Below are 19,001 nucleotides of genomic sequence, written 5' to 3'. Positions count from 1 at the left end.
GGGACATGCTACGTTCCAAACCTGGTCGCCAGACCTCTGCACTGCGCAGAGGAAAATGACCCCCTAATCGGTGCAGACTGGTGCCTGGAAGAGGCATGGAGATGACGCAGGTGACCCAGGGAGTCCCCTTAAGACCTTGGGTTCCAGGAGGATAAGGACCTGAGGCTCCATAAAGTGCCCTGGAAGTTCTGGCTCCATTTGCTCAGCATGAAGTCAAGGTGGCTGTGCCAGGAGCTAGATCAGGAAGATCCAGGCAAACCGACCTGCCTGCATCATCTCTGACAGTCCGGTGAGTTCTTCAATATGATGACCAGAAGCAGTGAGAATAAGAAAAAGACTCTCTGATTCCCTAGAACTGGTGCTTTCCACGTAATGGATTACAGAAGCTAACTGTGAGGCAGAGGGACTATGAAAGCTTCAGAAAAACAGTCCTGGCACTTTCTCCGCCAGCTCAGAGGCCTCTCAGCAAGCCAGGGCTGCGAGGGCGGTCTGGGTTTAGAGCTCTGATGTAATACCAACAAAAACAGGGACTTCCCCAGTGGTCAAGATGCTGTACTTCCACCGCAGGGGGCATGGGTTTGATCCCTAGTCAGGGAACTAAGATCCCAAAAGTTGTGTGATTTTTTTTAATCCCCCAAAATTAAAAAATAGACTACAGGCTTGCTGAAGTATTTTTTAAGAATAAATAAATAATGCTAAATGTTTAGGCAATCTTTTAAAACATAAGAAGGCCTTAAGGACCACGGCCAGGTACACCAGTGGCTTCTAAGGTCTTATTTCCGACCCTAAACTGTCTCCTTACCCATTCCTACTTCCTCAGTCAGCCCAGTTCCACAGCAGTAAGAGGGATAGCGCCAAGCAATGTTATTAAAAAATCACCCAAATTCCCAACTTAGGATTTTTGCATATGTTGCCTTAGACTCATTTTTCCAAAGACATTTCCTGAGTCCTTCAGGTCCCACTAAAATAGGACAGGTAAGGCAGGTGACAATTCCTCACCCTCCTCATCTGTCCCCTACATACTTCTGTGCAGCCAGGAGGCCAGCCTTGTGTGGACCAGCATTTTCTTTAGGATGATGCCCAGGATAACAACTGCCTGGCCATGCAAGAAGCTTGCCTGCAACAACCCCCCATGTCTTGGAAACACTGTGCCAGACAGGACCTGCAATTTGGCTCCGGTCTTGCATGCCCCTGACTGCAGGATCCTGGGCAAATCACTTCCCCACCTGTTTCACCTAACCTGTTCCACGTTACTGTGAAGTTCACCAGGCTAAGGGGTGTGAGGATGCTCTGTCAATCAGCAGGGCACTGTCCAGATGAGAGGACATGATGCCTTCTCCTTCTGGGCTGACACACACCTTTCAGCATCGCAAGGAGTGCCCACGGTGGCAACAAGGATGACAACCAGCACAGCCCTTGGACGTGACCACACACCAGCCTGGCAATCACTACTCACAGGCAAAGAAGCCACAGTCCAGGTCCCTCACACCCCATGCAGCCTCCCACCCTGCTCCCAAGCACTAGGGGCGTAGGCCCCATGATGGCTGCACAGTGTCCGGCAGTAGCATCCAGAAGCGAACAGGCAGGAACAAGGGAGAGAGCCAGACAGCAGGACAGACTAGAGCACGGGCACGAGGGAGCACAGGCCAGCATGGCACTCCCTGGTCCCCAGGGTGGCCCCCAGCCCTGAGGGGACCCACCAGCGCTGACCTGGCAGGAGGGAAAGGTCAGCTGGTGCTGCAGTAACTGGCCGATGGCGAAATTTCGCACACTGGCCAACCTGGCCTGGTGCTGCCGTAACTGGGCGAGAAGCAGTGAGAGCTCCTCCAGCTGCGGGTGTGCAAGACACATCGTGAGGAAGTGAGCCACCGCGGGAGCACGACGCTATCATTACTCTTCACCCTGCTGCCGGGACAGCACTGATGCGACACCGCTAAGTAATTAGGGCACTAATTCTGTCATTAGGACAAATAAAGGCACCGGCAGAAAGGGAGATGCAGGAAGTAGTGTGTATCAGGAAACAGCCACCAGCAGTGCAGCCTCACCCACACTTGAACTTTGAAGACAGGGAACTCATCAAAGCAAACGCAGGGAAGAAAGGAGAGATGCCAACAGGGGGGGAAAGGCAGGTGGCTGGAGAACGCTGCCCTAAAAAGAAGACACACCACATCCTCCTCCATTCCACATTCTCTTCCACTTTCCCCAAGTTCTCCTGCCGACCTCGGGAGGACCAGTCCCGGTGAGACGGGCCTGGGCAGCTCATTTGACTTCTCTGAGCCTCAGTTCCTCATCTCTAAAATACAGATTGCCTCTGACTGGCTTCTGGGAGAACCCTGACGAGATGAGCCCTTCACAGGCTGGATCAGTTCAGTCACCCGGACCCAGAAAGGAGGCACTGCTTACCGATTTTCCGTGTAAACTGGGAGCACTGACAGTGTGGGTCATGTAACCCATGGAGGGCATGGAGCGTCGGTCCACATGAGAGGAGTTCTGCAGGAGAGGAGACCAGACATCACACAGAGAGCCAGGCAAGGCAGCGGGGCCGGGGCAGAGCGTCTGCCACTCACCACCGGGGCAGCCGAGCCCAGGGCAGGGCCCCTCTCTCAGCCTGACTCTTCACCAGTCTAATGCAGACATACATCTTCTGCACCGGGTTACGAAAATGCCTAACTGTGACAGACTCTTGGAAGTTCAACCTTAAATCGGGTTCTTATAAATAACTGAACTGGCTGAACACAGACATCTTTCCTTGCCTTCCAAGCTGCAAGAAAGTAGAGTTTGAGTTGTATGACCCTGTGCAAGTAACTTCACCCCTTAAGACCCAAGGGTTCTCATATGTGAAATGGGCACACAGGGATCTCCTGCTTTCCAAAAATTTGTTATATGCCACTTTGATTTTACAAAAGACCTACCTTTAGTACCTGTTTTTTGATAACTGAAATCCAAAGGAGATTTTCGCTTTTACAGAAAAAGGTAATTGCTTCTTTGCTTTAGGCCATCTTGGCTTACCAAAGGTTTCACAGGAATGCTCTACCTGCAGAGAGCAGGGACTCCTGAGAAAACAGCACCCGCCTCACAGGGCTGCTCCCAGTGCTGCAGTACAGAACCACAGAAGTGTTACCTAGCATTACCCTGGTTCATTCTCTTCAAACCACGTTCTCTCCAGCGCCCTAAGGCTGCCCGCCCGGCAGCTTGGCAGGGCCTCCAGAGTCTCACCTTGGTGGTGGGGCCCCATGCCTTCCTGGGAGAACCCCCCAGCGAGATGTCTACGCTCATCCTCTGGTCCGGTGGCTTCACAGTGACCCTCTCTGCTGGCGTGTGGGGCCGCCGGGGTGGGAAGGCCCTCGGGGGTCCCGGGGGAGGGAGGTCCGAGGGAGACGGAGGCACGGAGATGGAGCGGGGCACCTCTAACATGCTCCTGCTCCGGCCCTGCTCGGCGAACTCCGGGGAGCCGGCGCAGATGGGGGCCGTGGGGCTGCCGTGCCGGAACTGCTGGCGCTGCTGCCACTCGTAGAGCTGCCACACGGTGCCGTCCCGGTGCGCCCGGCGCTCCTCGCTCGACATCTTCAGGTGGCTGGCTCGGTCCTGCGCGTACTTGTAGTCGCTCGGCAGGTTGCGGGGAGGGGGCGAAGAGCCCCCCGAGGGGTGGCGGCTGCTCCTCGGAAGGGTCTGGTAGTTTTCTGGGAAGGACAGGTGCTGGCTGGGGCCCTGGCGAGGGAGGGTCTGCTCCGGGGGTAGGCTGATGGGAAAGGAGAGGACAGGTCAGGGAACCTTCAAGGGGTCTGCAGGGCTGCCGGAAACGCAGCGGGGCAACGCCACAGAGCCGGGCCCTGAGGGAGCCCTGCCAGAACCCCAAAGAACAATCAACACAGACGGCTGGCACTTCACTCACTTCCTTCCCTGAGCAGAGCGCTCCTAAACCACGTTCTCCATCAACCCTGCAGTGTCAACCCCCACCACCAGGCTGACTTGGCCACCCCACTTCCGGTGCAGCACAATTAACCTGCCTGTCTCCCTCTCTCCCTCTTTTCTCTCTCTCTCTCACCATCACTTAGCTCTTGCCACAGGTGTGCTTATCTTTAGGAAACGCCTCTGTTTCCTCCAGTCACCAAGATGCTCCCAGCACCAAGTTCTGGAGCTTCTTAAAGGAAGTGGCTGGCATCCGTTCCTTCCTTTCCCCACTATTCTAGTCCAGATACTGATTAATTATTGCCTCCCAGACAACTTGGCTCAGTTGGTAAAGAATCTGCCTGCCATGCAGGAGACCACAGTTCAATTTCTGGGTCAGGAAGATCCCCTGGAGAAGGGATAGGCTACCCACTCCAGTATTTTTGGACTTCCCTGGTGGCTCACCTGGTAAAGAATCTGCCTGCAATGCAGGAGACCTGGGTTTGATCCCTGGGTTGGGAAGATCCCGTGGAGAAAGGAAAGGCTACTCACTCTAGTATTCTGGCCTGGAGAATCCCATGGACTGTATATAGTCTATGAGGTCGCAAAGAGTCGGACATGAATGAGTGACTTTCACTTCTCAGACAACTTGGAGACCTTTCTATCTAGTCTCCCTGTTATACACAGTCAGCTGCTTGGATCCAATCACTCCTGTGCTCCAAAACCATCAAGAGTTCCCTGCTGCTTATGAAGCAAATTCTAAACCCCTTCTCCTGATACTCATGGCTCTTTAGCACCTGACCTCAACCCTCAGCGCCCTGCTATTTTCTCACTGCTCCTCCTAACCAGACCAAGATCAAATCAGGGCAAGTTGAGCACCAAAGGCCCAACATTTAAAAAGGCACCCCCTCTCAGTTGCACCCCTGTCTCACCCTGACCTTGTCCGGCCTCCTACATACTTGGGCAACTTGAATCCACTGTCTGTGTGACCCTAGGCAACTTACCTGACTGCTCTGCCCCAGTTTCCTCACCTACAAGGTGAGGAAGGAACTACTTGCCTCCTAAGGCTGAGCTGAAGAATGAATGAGACCGAGACTGCAGGCTCCATGAGATGCAGACAGTACTGTCACCCAGGGGTGAGCCCTTCCAGCTTTTCTCTCCTTATTCTCATAGTACTGTTCTTCTTTTCCTTACTTGAGTGGGCTCACCTTGCCTACTGCCAACTTTCACTCATTCTTCAGGACACACGCCTCTCCCATGGAGGCCTTCTGCAACGCCGCAGACCTTGGGGTTCCTGCCCTGCTCTGCCCTAGTTACTGTACGGTCTGTAGCTTTTCCAAGGTCCTGCACTGATGTAACCTTTTCCTGCTTGTAAGCTGTCTCTTCCCCAGCCAAGCCATAAATCCCTGGGGGGCAGGAACTGTGTCTCATTCTGTGGTGCAGTCCATGGTCTGAGAAAGTCCTGACGCATACCCAGCCCTTCAACAGATACTCCAGCACACAAAAGCTGGGTAGGATCATGAAAACCACTACCTACCAGCCATCTTATTTTCTAAAAGAAAAATTCAGCAAGGGGCCAAGGAGAGGGTTTTATTAAGCCTTGAATTTATTAAGCCAGTCTGAGAGGCAGCATGATGTAAAAAGGACAAGTTTTCAGAATTAGGCCCAGGTTTGAATCCTGACTCTGCCTTTATCAATTTTATAACAAATCTTTATACTGTGCTTACCAGGTGCCAGACCTTGTCCTAAGCCAGTGCTACTCACAGCACAATCCAGCAGCCTCAACACCACTTGGGAATTTGTGAGACATGCAGGTTATCAGGCCCCACCCAAAATCAGAAACCTGGGGCTGAGGCCCAGCCATCTGTGTTTTTAACAAGCCCTCCAGGGGCTCATGTTGGAGAAGTGCTGTTCTGTTTTTAAAGTCACTGCATCACTTCCTACCTACAGGACCTTAGATTAGTATCTTTTATGTCCTCACTCTCCTTACTGTAAAATGGGGCTCATAAGAACCATTTAATAGACTGTTGTCAGGATTAGTAGTAGTTGCCGTTCAAAAATGGTGACTTTCGGGATTTCCCTGATGGTCCTGTGCCTAAGACTCAGTTTCCAATGCAGGGGGTGCAAATTTTGATCCCTTGTTGGGGAAGTAAGATCCCACATGGCCCATGGTGAAACCAGAAAAATAAAATGGTGACTTTATTCTCTTTTTATTGTTACCTTTGCAATTTGTTGTTGTTTAGTTGCTAAGTTGTGTCTGACTCTTGCAACCCCCTGGACTGCAGCCCACCAGGCACCTCTGTCCATGAGATTTTGCAGGCAAGAATACTGGAGTGGTCTGCCATTTCCTCCTCTAGGGGATCTTCCAGACCTAGGGACTGAACCCGTGTCTCCTGCCTTGGCAGGTGGATTCTTTACTACTGAGAAGACCACCTTTGCACTTAAGGAAGGTAATTTTAAGATCTCTTCAGCACAGACTCCTCGAGCATGTCTCCTTGCCACCAGGTGGCAGGTTTGCTACGGATTTCTCAGAGGGGCCTGTGTTTGAGGAAGGGGCAGTGTGGCAGCAGTGGCAGAAACCAGGCCAGGGGCTTCCCCCTGGGTGTTCATGACTGTACTAACCACCGTTTCCTCCGCCTGAAGCAAAATGCAAACTCTGCAAAGCACATCCCAGCCATGCTCACCCTGTAAACCCCTTCAGTCTGGCTCTGCAACCCATTCCTCGTGCCTGCCTATGACGTCCAGATGATTAGAGCCCCTTCACCCACCCACTCACACAGGGCCGTGCCCCAAAGCCCCCAGCTCATCCTCTAGCCTGTGCCCTCTGCTGATACACTGCCTGCCACCCCCTCAGTGCTGGCCATTGGAGGGGTAACTCCAAAGACCCCCGTGTAATAGTAAGTCCTGGTGCCAGAGGCCAAACCACCACTAACAGATGGTAGAGGGAAGGACACAGTGGATAGGGTTGTAAGATGAGGTAAAGGTCCCCCGAGAGCAGAGAGGAGCACCCAGAGCAGCTGTCCTAAGAGCAGACCCATTTGCTGGATCCCAATCTCAGCCTTATCCAAAAAGAAGACTCTACACCTCCTTCCTTCTGCCATAGGCCCTCCTTGTTCCAAAAGGCATCTACCTACATATTCTGATACAGTCCCTATAAAATAGTCATATCAAAATGTGAGATCAGTTCTTATAACCAGTTACTTATGCAGCAGATGGCCCTCACCCGAGCTTCCACACCGACTGCACAGGCCTTTCATGTTTCCTCGTGGTAATGTCTGCACCCCCTGACTCTGCCCCTACCCCTGCCTTTTATTATACAAGTATGCATTATTTTAAATACTAGGAAAACACGGAAGGCTAGAATTTCCAATCAACTTCATAGAATGTGGTAAGATTCTAAGGCTGTATCAGTCTGCCCTTGCAAACCACCATTCCAAAGGAGTTTAATAAAGTGAAATATAATAGACACCTCCATGTACTGAAAGAACTATTAGAAATAATTCCTCGTGAGGTCTAGAGTCATGAATACAAGATCATATTACAGTTCAAATAACCCTCCTTGCCAAGTCCAACGTGCTCCAGCTAATGAGATTAGCAGAGTCTCCATCATACAGAGCATGGGTATCCCTCTTCTGTATTTTCAAACGGAGGAGCTTCCTTTATTAAGCAGCCAGATCTACTTATTACTTGACTGTAAGAGATTATAAAAACATCTTTAAGGGGGGAAAAAAGATAACTTTGATATGTGATATGCAATCCCTCCCAGATACACGTGAATAATCAAAGACTGAGTGCTTTGTTGACCTCAGAGGCTGACAGCTTTCTTCTCCAAGGGTCGTCTTCAACCCCTAGGCCCACTGAGCACTGCTTCCACTACGAGGCTGAGATTCCTCTCACTGAGTGCACAATGACCTCCAAGGCCAATGAGCTGTTTCATCCACAGACCTCATGTCTGCCCCTTAGATAAGAATGGTGCCATATCCCAGGGACAGTTCAACACTTTCCCCGGCCACCTTTACTTCCTTGCAGTTGGCTTCTCATCCTTTAGCTCCTTGCTCTGCCCCCAGCCCCCAACATGTGTAGCAGAATAACCTAGGTCTGTGGGCTGCCAGGCACATTTCACAATCACAACTTATAACTGCATATCAGCTGCACAGCTTTTGAAAGTCATTTCTTTCAAAAGGTTTATCACTGGCCATGCCTTCTTTCTGGTTCCCTTCTGCCTTGCCCTCCCAGAACTCTGCCTTCTGACCTAACTTCAAAACTCTAGCTCTATTATGAAGGTCTACCCACCTAAGGCCCTTCAAGCGGCTTGGTGAAACCAAAGCCCTCTGCTACTGAGCGCAAGACCAGCAGAGACTGACGTTTCAGATTCTCCTTCCAGGTGCCCACCCCACTCAGAAAGCACCACACCTAGGAAGCAAGCTGCCGACTGGACTCCTTCCAAATGAATCCCCCCTCACCATACCCCGGTTTTCCTCCTCCGTCTCCTACTAGACTTCTTTAAGCAGTCTCTGCTTTTGCCCACTCCCTGGGGCTGGAGATCCTCAGGCTTCTGCCGTTGAAAAGTCAAAGTCACTCAGTTGTGTCTGACTCTTCATGACCCCGTAGACTGTAGCCTACCAGGCTCCTCTGTCCATGGGATTCTCTAGGTAAGAATACTGGAGTGGGTTACCATGCCCACCTCCAGGGGACCTTCTTGACCCAGGGATCAAACTTATGTCTGCCAGCATCTCCTACATTGCAGGAGGATTTTTTACCTACTGAACCACCAAGGAAGACTCAAGTCTGCCGCTGGCCCTCTGCTACTATTTCCTCCAAGCCAGTTATTCTCAACCCTGAGCGCATGTTAGAATCACCAGGGGTATGGGATATTTTGAAAACTCCTGATGTCCAGGCTGAAACTGGGATCATCAGAATCAGATTTCCAGGCAGGGGACATGGGCCTCAGTAAATGTCAAACCTCTCTCATATACTGGTATCATCTGGAGAAACTTTAAAATAGACTGATGCCCTGACCTTGCCCCAGCCAAAGAAAGCAAAATCTCTTGGGCAGGGCCTCAAATGACCAAATTGTGCAGCCAGAATTAAAAACCAACTGCTTGAAGTGTTCAACCCTGGGTGATCTCCACTACTGCCTGGGCATCAGTTACCACCTCCATGGCAGTGACTTCCAAATCTCTCCCTAACTGAACTCACATTCCCTAGAACTATTGCTTATTTCCACATGGGCATTCCACAGGTACACATTCCTCTTCAAGCTTATTCCCCCTCCCATGCTCGGCACCACACCTAGCTATTAACCAAGTCAAACATTAAGGTTAACCTCAACTCCACCCGTGGCCCTCCTCACCTTCCAGCCCTGGATAAATCAGTTCGCCAAGCCCTGTACCTACCCAATCTCAGCATCCATGTATCCTATCCATCCCATCCTCACAATCCTCACCATCTTCACTGCTTTCATTGAGGTCTTCCTTGCCTCCTACCCAAAATATGACCACTTCATACTTGACCGTGTTCTTTCCAGACTTTTCTCCACTTAACTATCTTCTATATGGCCACCAGAGCAAGGAGTTAACTGAATACGGTTGTCAAAGATAATACAAGGGTGGGGAAACCGGGACACTTTGGTCGGGGGGTATAAACTGAAATAACACTGTTGAAGGTCAATTTGGTAAAATCAATCAAAATCAAAATCACATATATCCTCTGACTTAGTCATTCTATTTCAAGCAATCTGTATACCTGCACTTATTTGTAAAGACAACTGGCCATGGACATTGACTTCAGCATGGTTTGTAATAATAGCAAATGTTAACAATCAACCTAATCTTCCATCAACAGAGAAATGGTATAAAGATCACTGAAGATGAATATGATGCAATATTCTATACCATTTCAAATTAATAATCTAAGTCTATATGTCTGATATGGAAGGTGAGCCAAGATATATTAAAATATCTGTATATTCATTGGCATATTAAGTGAAACAAAGCGAGATGAAGAACATGGATTTTTGTTTTTAACACAGTGGTTGGTGGTCAGGGAGTAGATCTAGGTTTCTGAAGTAAAATAGAAGGGCACTTATTTTTAAGTATTTACCCACTGTTATTATTTTGATTTTTTACCTTATTAGTAAATTACTATTTGAGGGCCCTGCATAAAGGGAGATTTACACATCTAGCTCTGAGTTTGGTAATAAATTAGTAATGAGTACAGAGAAAACTATGGTCCAGCAGTGAATATTTATAGTTTACATTATGTAACTATGTAAAAATTGACTAATGCTCTAAATAAAAATGACAACTATATTATAAAGCTGGAATAAGAGTAAGTGTGTTTTTGGAAAGGAAAAGCACAGAGGGGAATAAGCGCCTTAAATCGTTATTTTCTAGAGTAGACTGTCAATAGCTAACTAAAACTGAAAATCAAGAAACCAAGCAGTACAAATATCTTATTTGGAAATACAGAAACAAATACTGAAAACTACGAAAAGAAACTTGACTGTGTAGTCTCATTTTGGATGGTAGTACATCAGAATCCCCTGGGAAATTTCTTCACCATGTACATGGGTATGCTGTGTTACAACTGGGAATAGGTAAGGAGTACACTTCAGTTCAGTCGCTCAGTTGTGTCCGACTCTTTGCGACCCCATGAATCACAGCACGCCAGGCCTCCCTGTCTATCACCAACTCCCGGAGTTCACCCAGACTCACATCCATCGAGTCAATGATGCCATCCAGCCATCTCATCCTCTGTCATCCCCTTCTCCTCCTGCTCCCAATCCCTCCCAGCATCAGAGTCTTTTCCAATAAGTCAACTCTTTGCATGAGGTGGCCAAAGTACTGGAGTTTCAGCTTTAGCATCAGTCCTTCCAAAGAAATCCCAGGGCTGATCTCCTTCAGAATGGACTGGTTGGATCTCCTCGCAGTCCAAGGGACTCTCAAGAGTCTTCTCTAACACCACAGTTCAAAAGCATCAATTCTTCAGCACTCAGCCTTCTTCACAGTCCAACTCTCACATCCATACATGACCACAGGAAAAACCATAGCCTTGACTAGACGGACCTTTGTTGGCAAAGTAATGTCTCTGCTTTTTAATATGCTATCTAGGTTGGTCATAACTTTCCTTCCAAGGAGTAAGCATCTTTAATTTCATGGCTGCAGTCACCATCTGCAGTGATTTTGGAGCCCAAAAATTAAGTCTGACACTGTTTCCAATGTTTCCCCATCTATTTTCCATGAAGTGATGGGACCAGATGCCATGATCTTCGTTTTCTGAATGTTGAGCTTTAAGCCAACTTTTTCACTCTCCACTTTCACTTTCATCAAGAGGCTTTTTAGTTCCTCTTCACTCTCTGCCATAAGGGTGGTGTCATCTGCATATCTGAGGTTATTGATATTTCTCCTGGCAATCTTGATTCCAGCTTGTGTTTCTACCAGTCCAGCATTTCTCATGATGTACTCTGCATAGAAGTTAAATAAACAGGGTGACAATATACAGACTTGACGTACTCCTTTTCCTATTTGGAACCAGTCTGTTGTTCTATGTCCAGTTCTAACTGTTGCTTCCTGACCTGCATACAAATTTCTCAAGAGGCAGGTCAGGTGGTCTGGTATTCCCATCTTTTTCAGAATTTTCCACAGTTTATTGTGATCCATACAGTCAAAGGCTTTGGCATAGTCAATAAAGCAGAAATACATGTTTTTCTGGAACTCTCTTGCTTTTTCCAGCAGATGTTGGCAATTTGATCTCTGGTTCCTCTGCCTTTTCTAAAACCAGCTTGAACATCAGGAAGTTCATGGTTCATGTATTGCTGAAGCCTGGCTTGGAGAATTTTGAGCATTATTTTACTAGTGTGTGAGATGAGTGCAATTGTGCAGTAGTTTGAGCATTCTTTGGCATTGCCTTTCTTTGGGATTGGAATGAAAACTGACCTTTTCCAGTCCTGTGGCCACTGCTGAGTTTTCCAAATTTGCTGGCATATTGAGTGTAGCACGTTCACAGCATCATCTTTCAGGATTTGAAAGAGCTACCTAACCTCAAAATTACGTAATTAGATTAGATTAAATTAGATTACCTAGTCTTGAAATTCTCCCCAGCTATCCTGATTCCTCTTCCCTGACAATACCCTTCAAACCACTGTCCTAATATTAAAAGCTATCATGCCACACTCCATTTTAAGTCCATCAGTGGCTTTCACCAGCCTTCAAGATTAAATCCAGACTCTTCATTCAGGCTTATCAGGGCCAAATCCATGCCCCTCCTCTCTGCTTCTACTTCTGATTTCTCTTGCTTTTACCTGCCCTAGTCAGCCCCATACTGATTTCAGTTTCTAAGAGATGTTATGTATAAGAGGAAACAGCTAACTTACCATGAGTAGCTTCTGTCTGACACACCATTTCCTCTGTTGGATCTCACTTCTGTTGTAACACAACGTGCTGGGATACTACCTATGCACTCAGGGCTCCCCATCAACATGTCCAACCAGATGCCAAACCTCCACACCACAATCCACATCCACCTGCCTCCCAGACGTCTGGCCCACTGGAGATCTAATAGGTTCTCAAATTTAAACGTCTAAAATGGAAATCCTGATTTGCCCCCCGAAACTTGTTCCTAAGACTTGCCCATCTCAGCAACCACTCAGAACAAATTTTGTTCAATTCAAAATTTGAGGGATCATCCTTGTTCCTCCCTTTCTCTTATTCTGCACATCCAATTCATGGACAGGCTTTTCTGTCTCAACCTTCAAAATGTACCTCAAATTTATTTCTTTCTGTTTCCACTTTCACCAGGCTATCACCATACTGGACTACTGCAACAGCCTGTTCCCTAGGCTCTGATCTACTTTGTGAATCAGATCATACCATTTACCTGTTCACAACATTCCAGCAGCTCCCCCTATTGCTCTTTCAAATAAAATCCAAATTCCTTACCTTGGAGTAGCAGAACCTGCACGATACAACCCCTGCTAGTTTCCAATCTCACTCAGCAACAAAGTCACTCAGAACTACCTCCTAGGGGGTCTACCAAGCCTGGCACCAAGAACAGCAGCTTTCCCCTTACGTGTCCTAGGGCAGTAGCTGTTTTCAATAAGACACAAAATCTGATCAAACAGAACTGACACCTGGTCTGTGTCAGGAGGGAACTGGACAGTGTCCTCATCTGACCCACAACAAGGTCTACCAACTGCTCAGGGAGCTTCCATTGTGAGTTCTTCACCATTTAACCTCACAACAGACCACCTGGATCAGATTATAGACTTTTTGCTGCTGCTAAGTCACTTCAGTTGTGTCCGACTCTGTGCGACCCCACAGATGGCAGCCCACCAGGCTCCCCCGTCCCCAGGATTCTCCAGGCAAGAACACTGGAGTGGGTTGCCATTTCCTTCTCCAATGCATGAAAGTGAAAAGTGAAAGTGAAGTCGCTCGGTCGCGTCCGACTCTAGTGACCCTATGGACTGCAGCCTACCAGCCTCCTCCGTCCATGGGATTTTCAAGGCAAGAGTACTGGAGTGGGGTGCCATTGCTTTCTCTGCAGACTTTCTGAACGGACCACAACTTTGCTGTCTTGTCTCCAGTCCAAGGCTTGTTTTAGAAGCCTTAGGATGGTGACGGGGACCTGCTGTCTTCACAGTTTAGACAGCACACAGTGGCTTCTAAGGACACTGGGAAAGCTGAGTGACCCTGAATGCTACACGTTCAGAAACGTGTCCTAACGAATCTAAAATTATAAAATACAGACAGTGCTTTGCAAATAGCAAGCAATGTCTTCCCTCTAAATAATTAAAACCACTTCTTGAAGAAATGGGTATAATAAAGCCGAATGTCAACAGTGCCTGAGCACTTCCCTATGCCTGGAATTAAAAAGGGATCTCTATTTACTCTTAATTGCTACAACTATATCCCAGATGCAGAGAAGTAGCGAAGTAAGAGGAGAAGACCAACTACTATCTATAAGCTGACAGTCTCAAGGCATGCTCCCCGGGGCATGGGGAACCCCCACTCTGTATATAATCTCGAGTGAGCTTGGCAGGCTCATGGACAGACTCTGAACTCTGTGTTTGCCACTAATCTTTGTGCCACAGGCAAGTTCCCTACTCCTCCAAGCCCCAGTTTCTGTTTATAAATTGAGGCTCTTACCTTTCCTTGCAAGGTTGTTGCAGGGATTTATGAAGATAATGGGATAAAGAGTTTAAGGCCAGCGTGTACCCAGCCTGTGCTAGGAAAGTGATAGCTACTGTTACAACGTCATTACGCTCACTAGCAGCAGTGATCCTGAAGCTGTTACTGACCTCCTGCCGTCCCCTTTCTGGGCCTTTGCCCACTGCTCCACTTGGGCCAGGCTACTCTTCCTCTGGCTGTGCTTCTCTGGGTTGGTCCTGGAAGGGAAGGCCCGCTGGTACCCAGCAGTCCCATTCTGCTCTCCCGGGCCAGACGTGACGGGCAGCACTCCATTCCTCTCCGCCCGCTGGGGCTGAGCCTGCTGCCCTCTCGGGCCGCTGGGTAAATCCACGAACAAGGCGTCCTCTTCGACTTGTGAGTATGGGGACCTGGCCTTGTTCCTGTCCCGCTTGCCCTCCAGTGGGTCCCTGGAGCGGTACCGGTCTTCCTCCTGCTCCCGCCTCTCGAATCCAAAGGAATCCTCGTGGCTGCGGTGAGGACAATCCCTCGCATGTCCGGGTCCCACACGGCCACACTCTCGACAGGACTCTGTGTGGTTGGCCTGGGGGACCGCCTGCCGCTCCACCTTCTCCGTGTCCCTGCAATGACAACAGCATGTTCAGTCCAGTCCAGACTGGAACCCCTAGCCAAGACTTGCCAAAGAACACACTTTACACTCCAATTACCTCCAGGCCTTTGCATGGGCTCTTCCCTCTGCTTGGAGCCCCTTTCGTGCCTACTCCCTTACGCTGCTGGCCTAACTTCTACTCCTCTGGGATCTGGCTTAAATGTCACCTCCTCCAGGAAGCCACCCTACACACAGTCCCAGTCTAGATCAGGATCTTAGCTGACTGCACTGTCAAACTAATCACACTGGACTATAACTGCGTGTTTACTCATCTAGTGCCCAAGTAGACTACGAGTTTCTTCAGGCCTGAGGCCCAGCTGGCCAGTCATCATATGCCCAGAACTTCCACATAATGATGGTACAGAATAGCAGCTCTATAAACTACTGAACAAATAAATGGCCTGTCTGTCTGGGGCAGGTTAGCTTGGATAGAAAGTTCCTGAGTCCAGGGTCTCCCCCGCTGGCATCTAGCATAGCCCAAAATACAATGAGCAGCATAATTAACAGTCATCCAAGATGTTGAGTGAAGAGTCAGCACGGCAATCTCTCGATATGACCACTTAGCTATCTTGTCAAGGAACTGCTCAAACAGGAATGTAAGAACATGGACATAACAATTTTCTGAAGCATCATTAGTCAGATTTCAGAGATAAGGAAACTGAGGCACAGAAAAGATAAATGATTTGCCCAAGACCATCCTGCTGGGAAAAAGAGGCACCAGGGCTTAATTCCAGGCAGAATGCAGAGTCCAAGGACTGGGGCCACCACTCTCTACAGCCTCTCCATCTGTTTGTCTATGATCTGACACACATGCAGACCTGGAAACTATAGAGAAGGGGGTAGCGGTGACAGGTGAGGATGTGCGCTGAGGCTAAAGAGCTTCCAGGGCATAGAGAAGAGAGCCTCTTTCATGGCCCATCTCCCACTGGAAGCTGCCTCTTTCCCTACTCCTTGAGTCCAAGTTGTATCTGCATCCTCATTACTTGGTACTGGGGACACAGCAGCAGCTCCATATGCTTAGCAGAATTTAGACTGAGGAGGCAGGGGAACACACTCCAGCCTAGCTCAAAAGGACCAGAAAAATTACCATGGACCCTTGGACAGGCAGCCAGTTGACTTATACTCCTTGGTAAAAAGGTCCTGGCCTTGACGTCCATCATTTCTTGAAATGGCCAAGGCTGAGGGTTCAACAGAAGAATGAACATCAGAGGTGCTGCTGCATTTACATCTCAATGGCCAGACCTCAGGTGTCCTTGCAACAACCTCAGAACTTCAACTACCAATAATCAGCACAGATTCAAGGCAGAATCCATCCAGTCAGGGAGCTGGTTAAAATGTCAATGTAAAGTGAAAATACCACCCCTAACACAGGTCTACTTCTTCATGTGTGCTGGCCTGTCAGCCTTAACACAGGTATGGAAGCTGAGAAAAGCAATCTCATATCTCATGTCTGTGCACTGCTCCTGTGTGCTGTGTGTACTCAGTCATGTTTGATGTTCTGTGACCCCATGGACTGTAGACCACCAGGCTCCTCTGTCCATGGAATTTTCCAGGCAAGAATACTGGAGTGGGTTGCTATTTCCACCCCAGATGATCTTCCCAACCCAAAGATTGAACCCACATCTCCTGCAATTGGTAGGCGGATTCTTTAACACTGCACCACTTGGGAAGCCCATGTACTCATTACTTTTCCATGAAAGCCCAAAGCTTTTGGGGGGATAAAAAAGCTTCTTTGGACTTCCTCTATCCATCACTAGGAGACATCTTTCCCCATCTCCCACCCCTTCTGCTAACACAGTTTGAATTTCACTTGGGGATCATCCTATCCCACTCTCAGTACCTGTAGTTTAGGTCCTGCTGACTCTACTGGTCCCTTTCAACCTGAGGCTCCAAGTCTCAGTGACTGGCTCACAGGCTGACAGGTCACCCAATCCAGGCCATTCAGAGCTAGTTCTGGGACTTTGGTTGGAGCTGGTCTTGAGCTGCTGCAACTACATAGGAAACAGCTATCTGAGAATGAGGCTTCCCAGGTGGTGCTAGTGGTAAAGCGTGCCTGCCAATGCAGGAGATGTAAGAGACATGAGTTCGATCCCTGGATCAGGAAGATCCTGGTGGAAGAGCGCATGGCAAGCCACTCCAGTATTCTTGCCTGGAGAATCCCACAAACAGAGGAGCCTGGAAGGCTACAGTCCACAGGGAAGCAGAGTCAGACACAACTGAAGCGACTTAGGCACACACACATCAGAGAATGAAAGCAGATGGAGAGAAATAGAATCTTAAAGACTTGTCCTGAACTCCTAGATTTAGCCATACCTAAACCAGATATCGGAGAAGGCAATGGCACCCCACTCCAGTACTCTTGCCTGGAAAATCCCATGGATGGAGGAGCCTGGTAGGCTGCAGTCCATGGGGTCGCAAAGAGTCAGACACGACTGAGTGACTTCACTTTCACTTTTCACTTTCATGCATTGGAGAAGGAAATGGCAACCCACTCCAGTGTTCTTGCCTGGAGAATCCCAGGGACGGCAGAGCCTGGTGGGCTGCCGTCTATGGGGTCGCACAGAGTCGGACACGACTGAAGCGACTTAGCAGCAGCAGCAGCAAACCAGATATATCCTTGGACTTTTTGGTTGTACATTAATAAATTGTTTCTCACTTAAGCTAGTCTGAGTTTGGGCTCTGTTACTCACAGTAGAAGGAGTCCTATTACATCATTTTATATTGACATATTTAGATGGTGACTTTTAAGAACCTTTCCATTCCTAAAGTATGGTGGATCTATAACCTCTAGTAGAAGAAACACGTGAAATATTCAAGGGCCCACACTTTTAAGAAAAAGTAATTTTTTTCTTTTTTGGCTGTGCCATGTGGCTTTGTGGGATCTTAGTTCCCTGACCAGGGATTGAACCCGAGCCTTGAGTAGTAAAGCATGGAGTCCTATCCTTTGGACAGCCAGGGAATTTTCAGAAAAAGTAATTCTTACTGGAAGTTTTTAAAGGGACAACTCTGTTCTACAAAGTACACTTTATAAATTTTAACTTTCTCTTTCTTTTCACACCTTGTCATAAAAGTGAAAGAAATATGCTTTCACTGTGAAAGTGAAACACTGCAAACAAATATGCAATGAAACAAATATGCACTGAAATGGAAGACACTGATTGAAGGGAAAAGAGGGTTTCTTCAACTGACAGACGAATGCATAAAGATGTGGTACATATACACAATGCAATATTACTCAGCCATTAAAAAGAATGAAATAATGCCATTTGCAATAACATGGATGGACCTAGAGATAATCATACAAGTGAAGTAATTCAAAAAGAGAAAGACGAACACCACATGATATCACTTACATGTGGAATCTAAAATATGACACAAATGAATCTGTCTATGAAACAGACCCACAGACACAGAACAGATTTACGGTTGTGGGGGTGGGGAGTGGCAGGAGGGAAGGGTGTGATGGATTGGGAGTTTGGGATTAGCAGATGCAAACTATTACACTATTACATATAGAATGGATAAACAATGAGGTCCTACTGAATAGCATAGGGAATTATATACAGAAACCTCTGATAAACCATAATTGAAAAGATTATGAAAAAGAATATGTATATATATGTGTGTGTATATATATGCATGTATATATATATGTGTGTGTGTATACATATATAAAACTGAATAACTTTCCTATACAGCAGAAATTAACACATTGTAAATCAACTATTTCAATAAAATAAATTTTAAATTAAAAAGGAGAGGATTTCTTCAACTTCAGAACCCAGGGGTTATGGATACAATATCTTAGCCCAACCAACTGTAATGAGGATTTTTCTTTCAACCTCCATGTCTTTACTGAGAACCTATACATTCCCACTGAGGCGAGCACTTAGGGATATAGTATAGAAAATAGCCTCTGCTACCACAGCCAGACAACCCTAAAGCCTGATTTAATCACAGTAACCACATTTAATGCTGTTCTCTTGAGCGATCCCAAATCATGGAGTTTGCCAGTCTTTTCTAACCTTGGAGTTAACTTATAACTATAAATCTTAATCCTTACTGTCTGTGTATATATATGATTGTATACATCCCAACACATGCTAATATGTCCTAAAAATAAAGTTAACTGAGAAAGATAAAACTTTTTTCTCAGATAAACTTTTTTCTCAGATTGACACCAGCATTTACTGCAAAACAAACCCAATAGGGTGCCTAAAAGAATGGGAGTCTGCTTGCCACCCGGCCCTAAGACTTGGGGTTATGAACAACAGCTCCTGTTTCCACAGCTGTTGGGCCTTACCCAAGATAAGATATGT

The 19,001-nt window shown here is 47.6% G+C and overlaps 1 protein-coding gene across 10 annotated transcripts in view; it reads right to left on the bottom strand.

The window, feature by feature from the left end:
- Positions 1-19,001, bottom strand: part of PLEKHA7 (pleckstrin homology domain containing A7) — a 229,963-nt gene that overhangs the window by 37,565 nt on the left and 173,397 nt on the right. For all 10 annotated transcript variants that reach the window (XM_061440676.1, XM_061440677.1, XM_061440678.1 and 7 more), the window contains 3 exons: positions 14,186-14,653; positions 3,217-3,739; positions 2,404-2,490 (listed from right to left, as the gene is read on the bottom strand). In XM_061440676.1, coding sequence (XP_061296660.1) covers positions 2,404-2,490; positions 3,217-3,739; positions 14,186-14,653 — 1,078 coding nt within the window. The remainder of the gene's footprint in view (positions 1-2,403; positions 2,491-3,216; positions 3,740-14,185; positions 14,654-19,001) is intronic.

Source organism: Bos javanicus, chromosome 15, assembly GCF_032452875.1.
Source record: "Bos javanicus breed banteng chromosome 15, ARS-OSU_banteng_1.0, whole genome shotgun sequence".
Lineage (NCBI taxonomy): Eukaryota > Metazoa > Chordata > Mammalia > Artiodactyla > Bovidae > Bos > Bos javanicus.
This window is presented reverse-complemented; position numbering and strand designations above follow the sequence as displayed.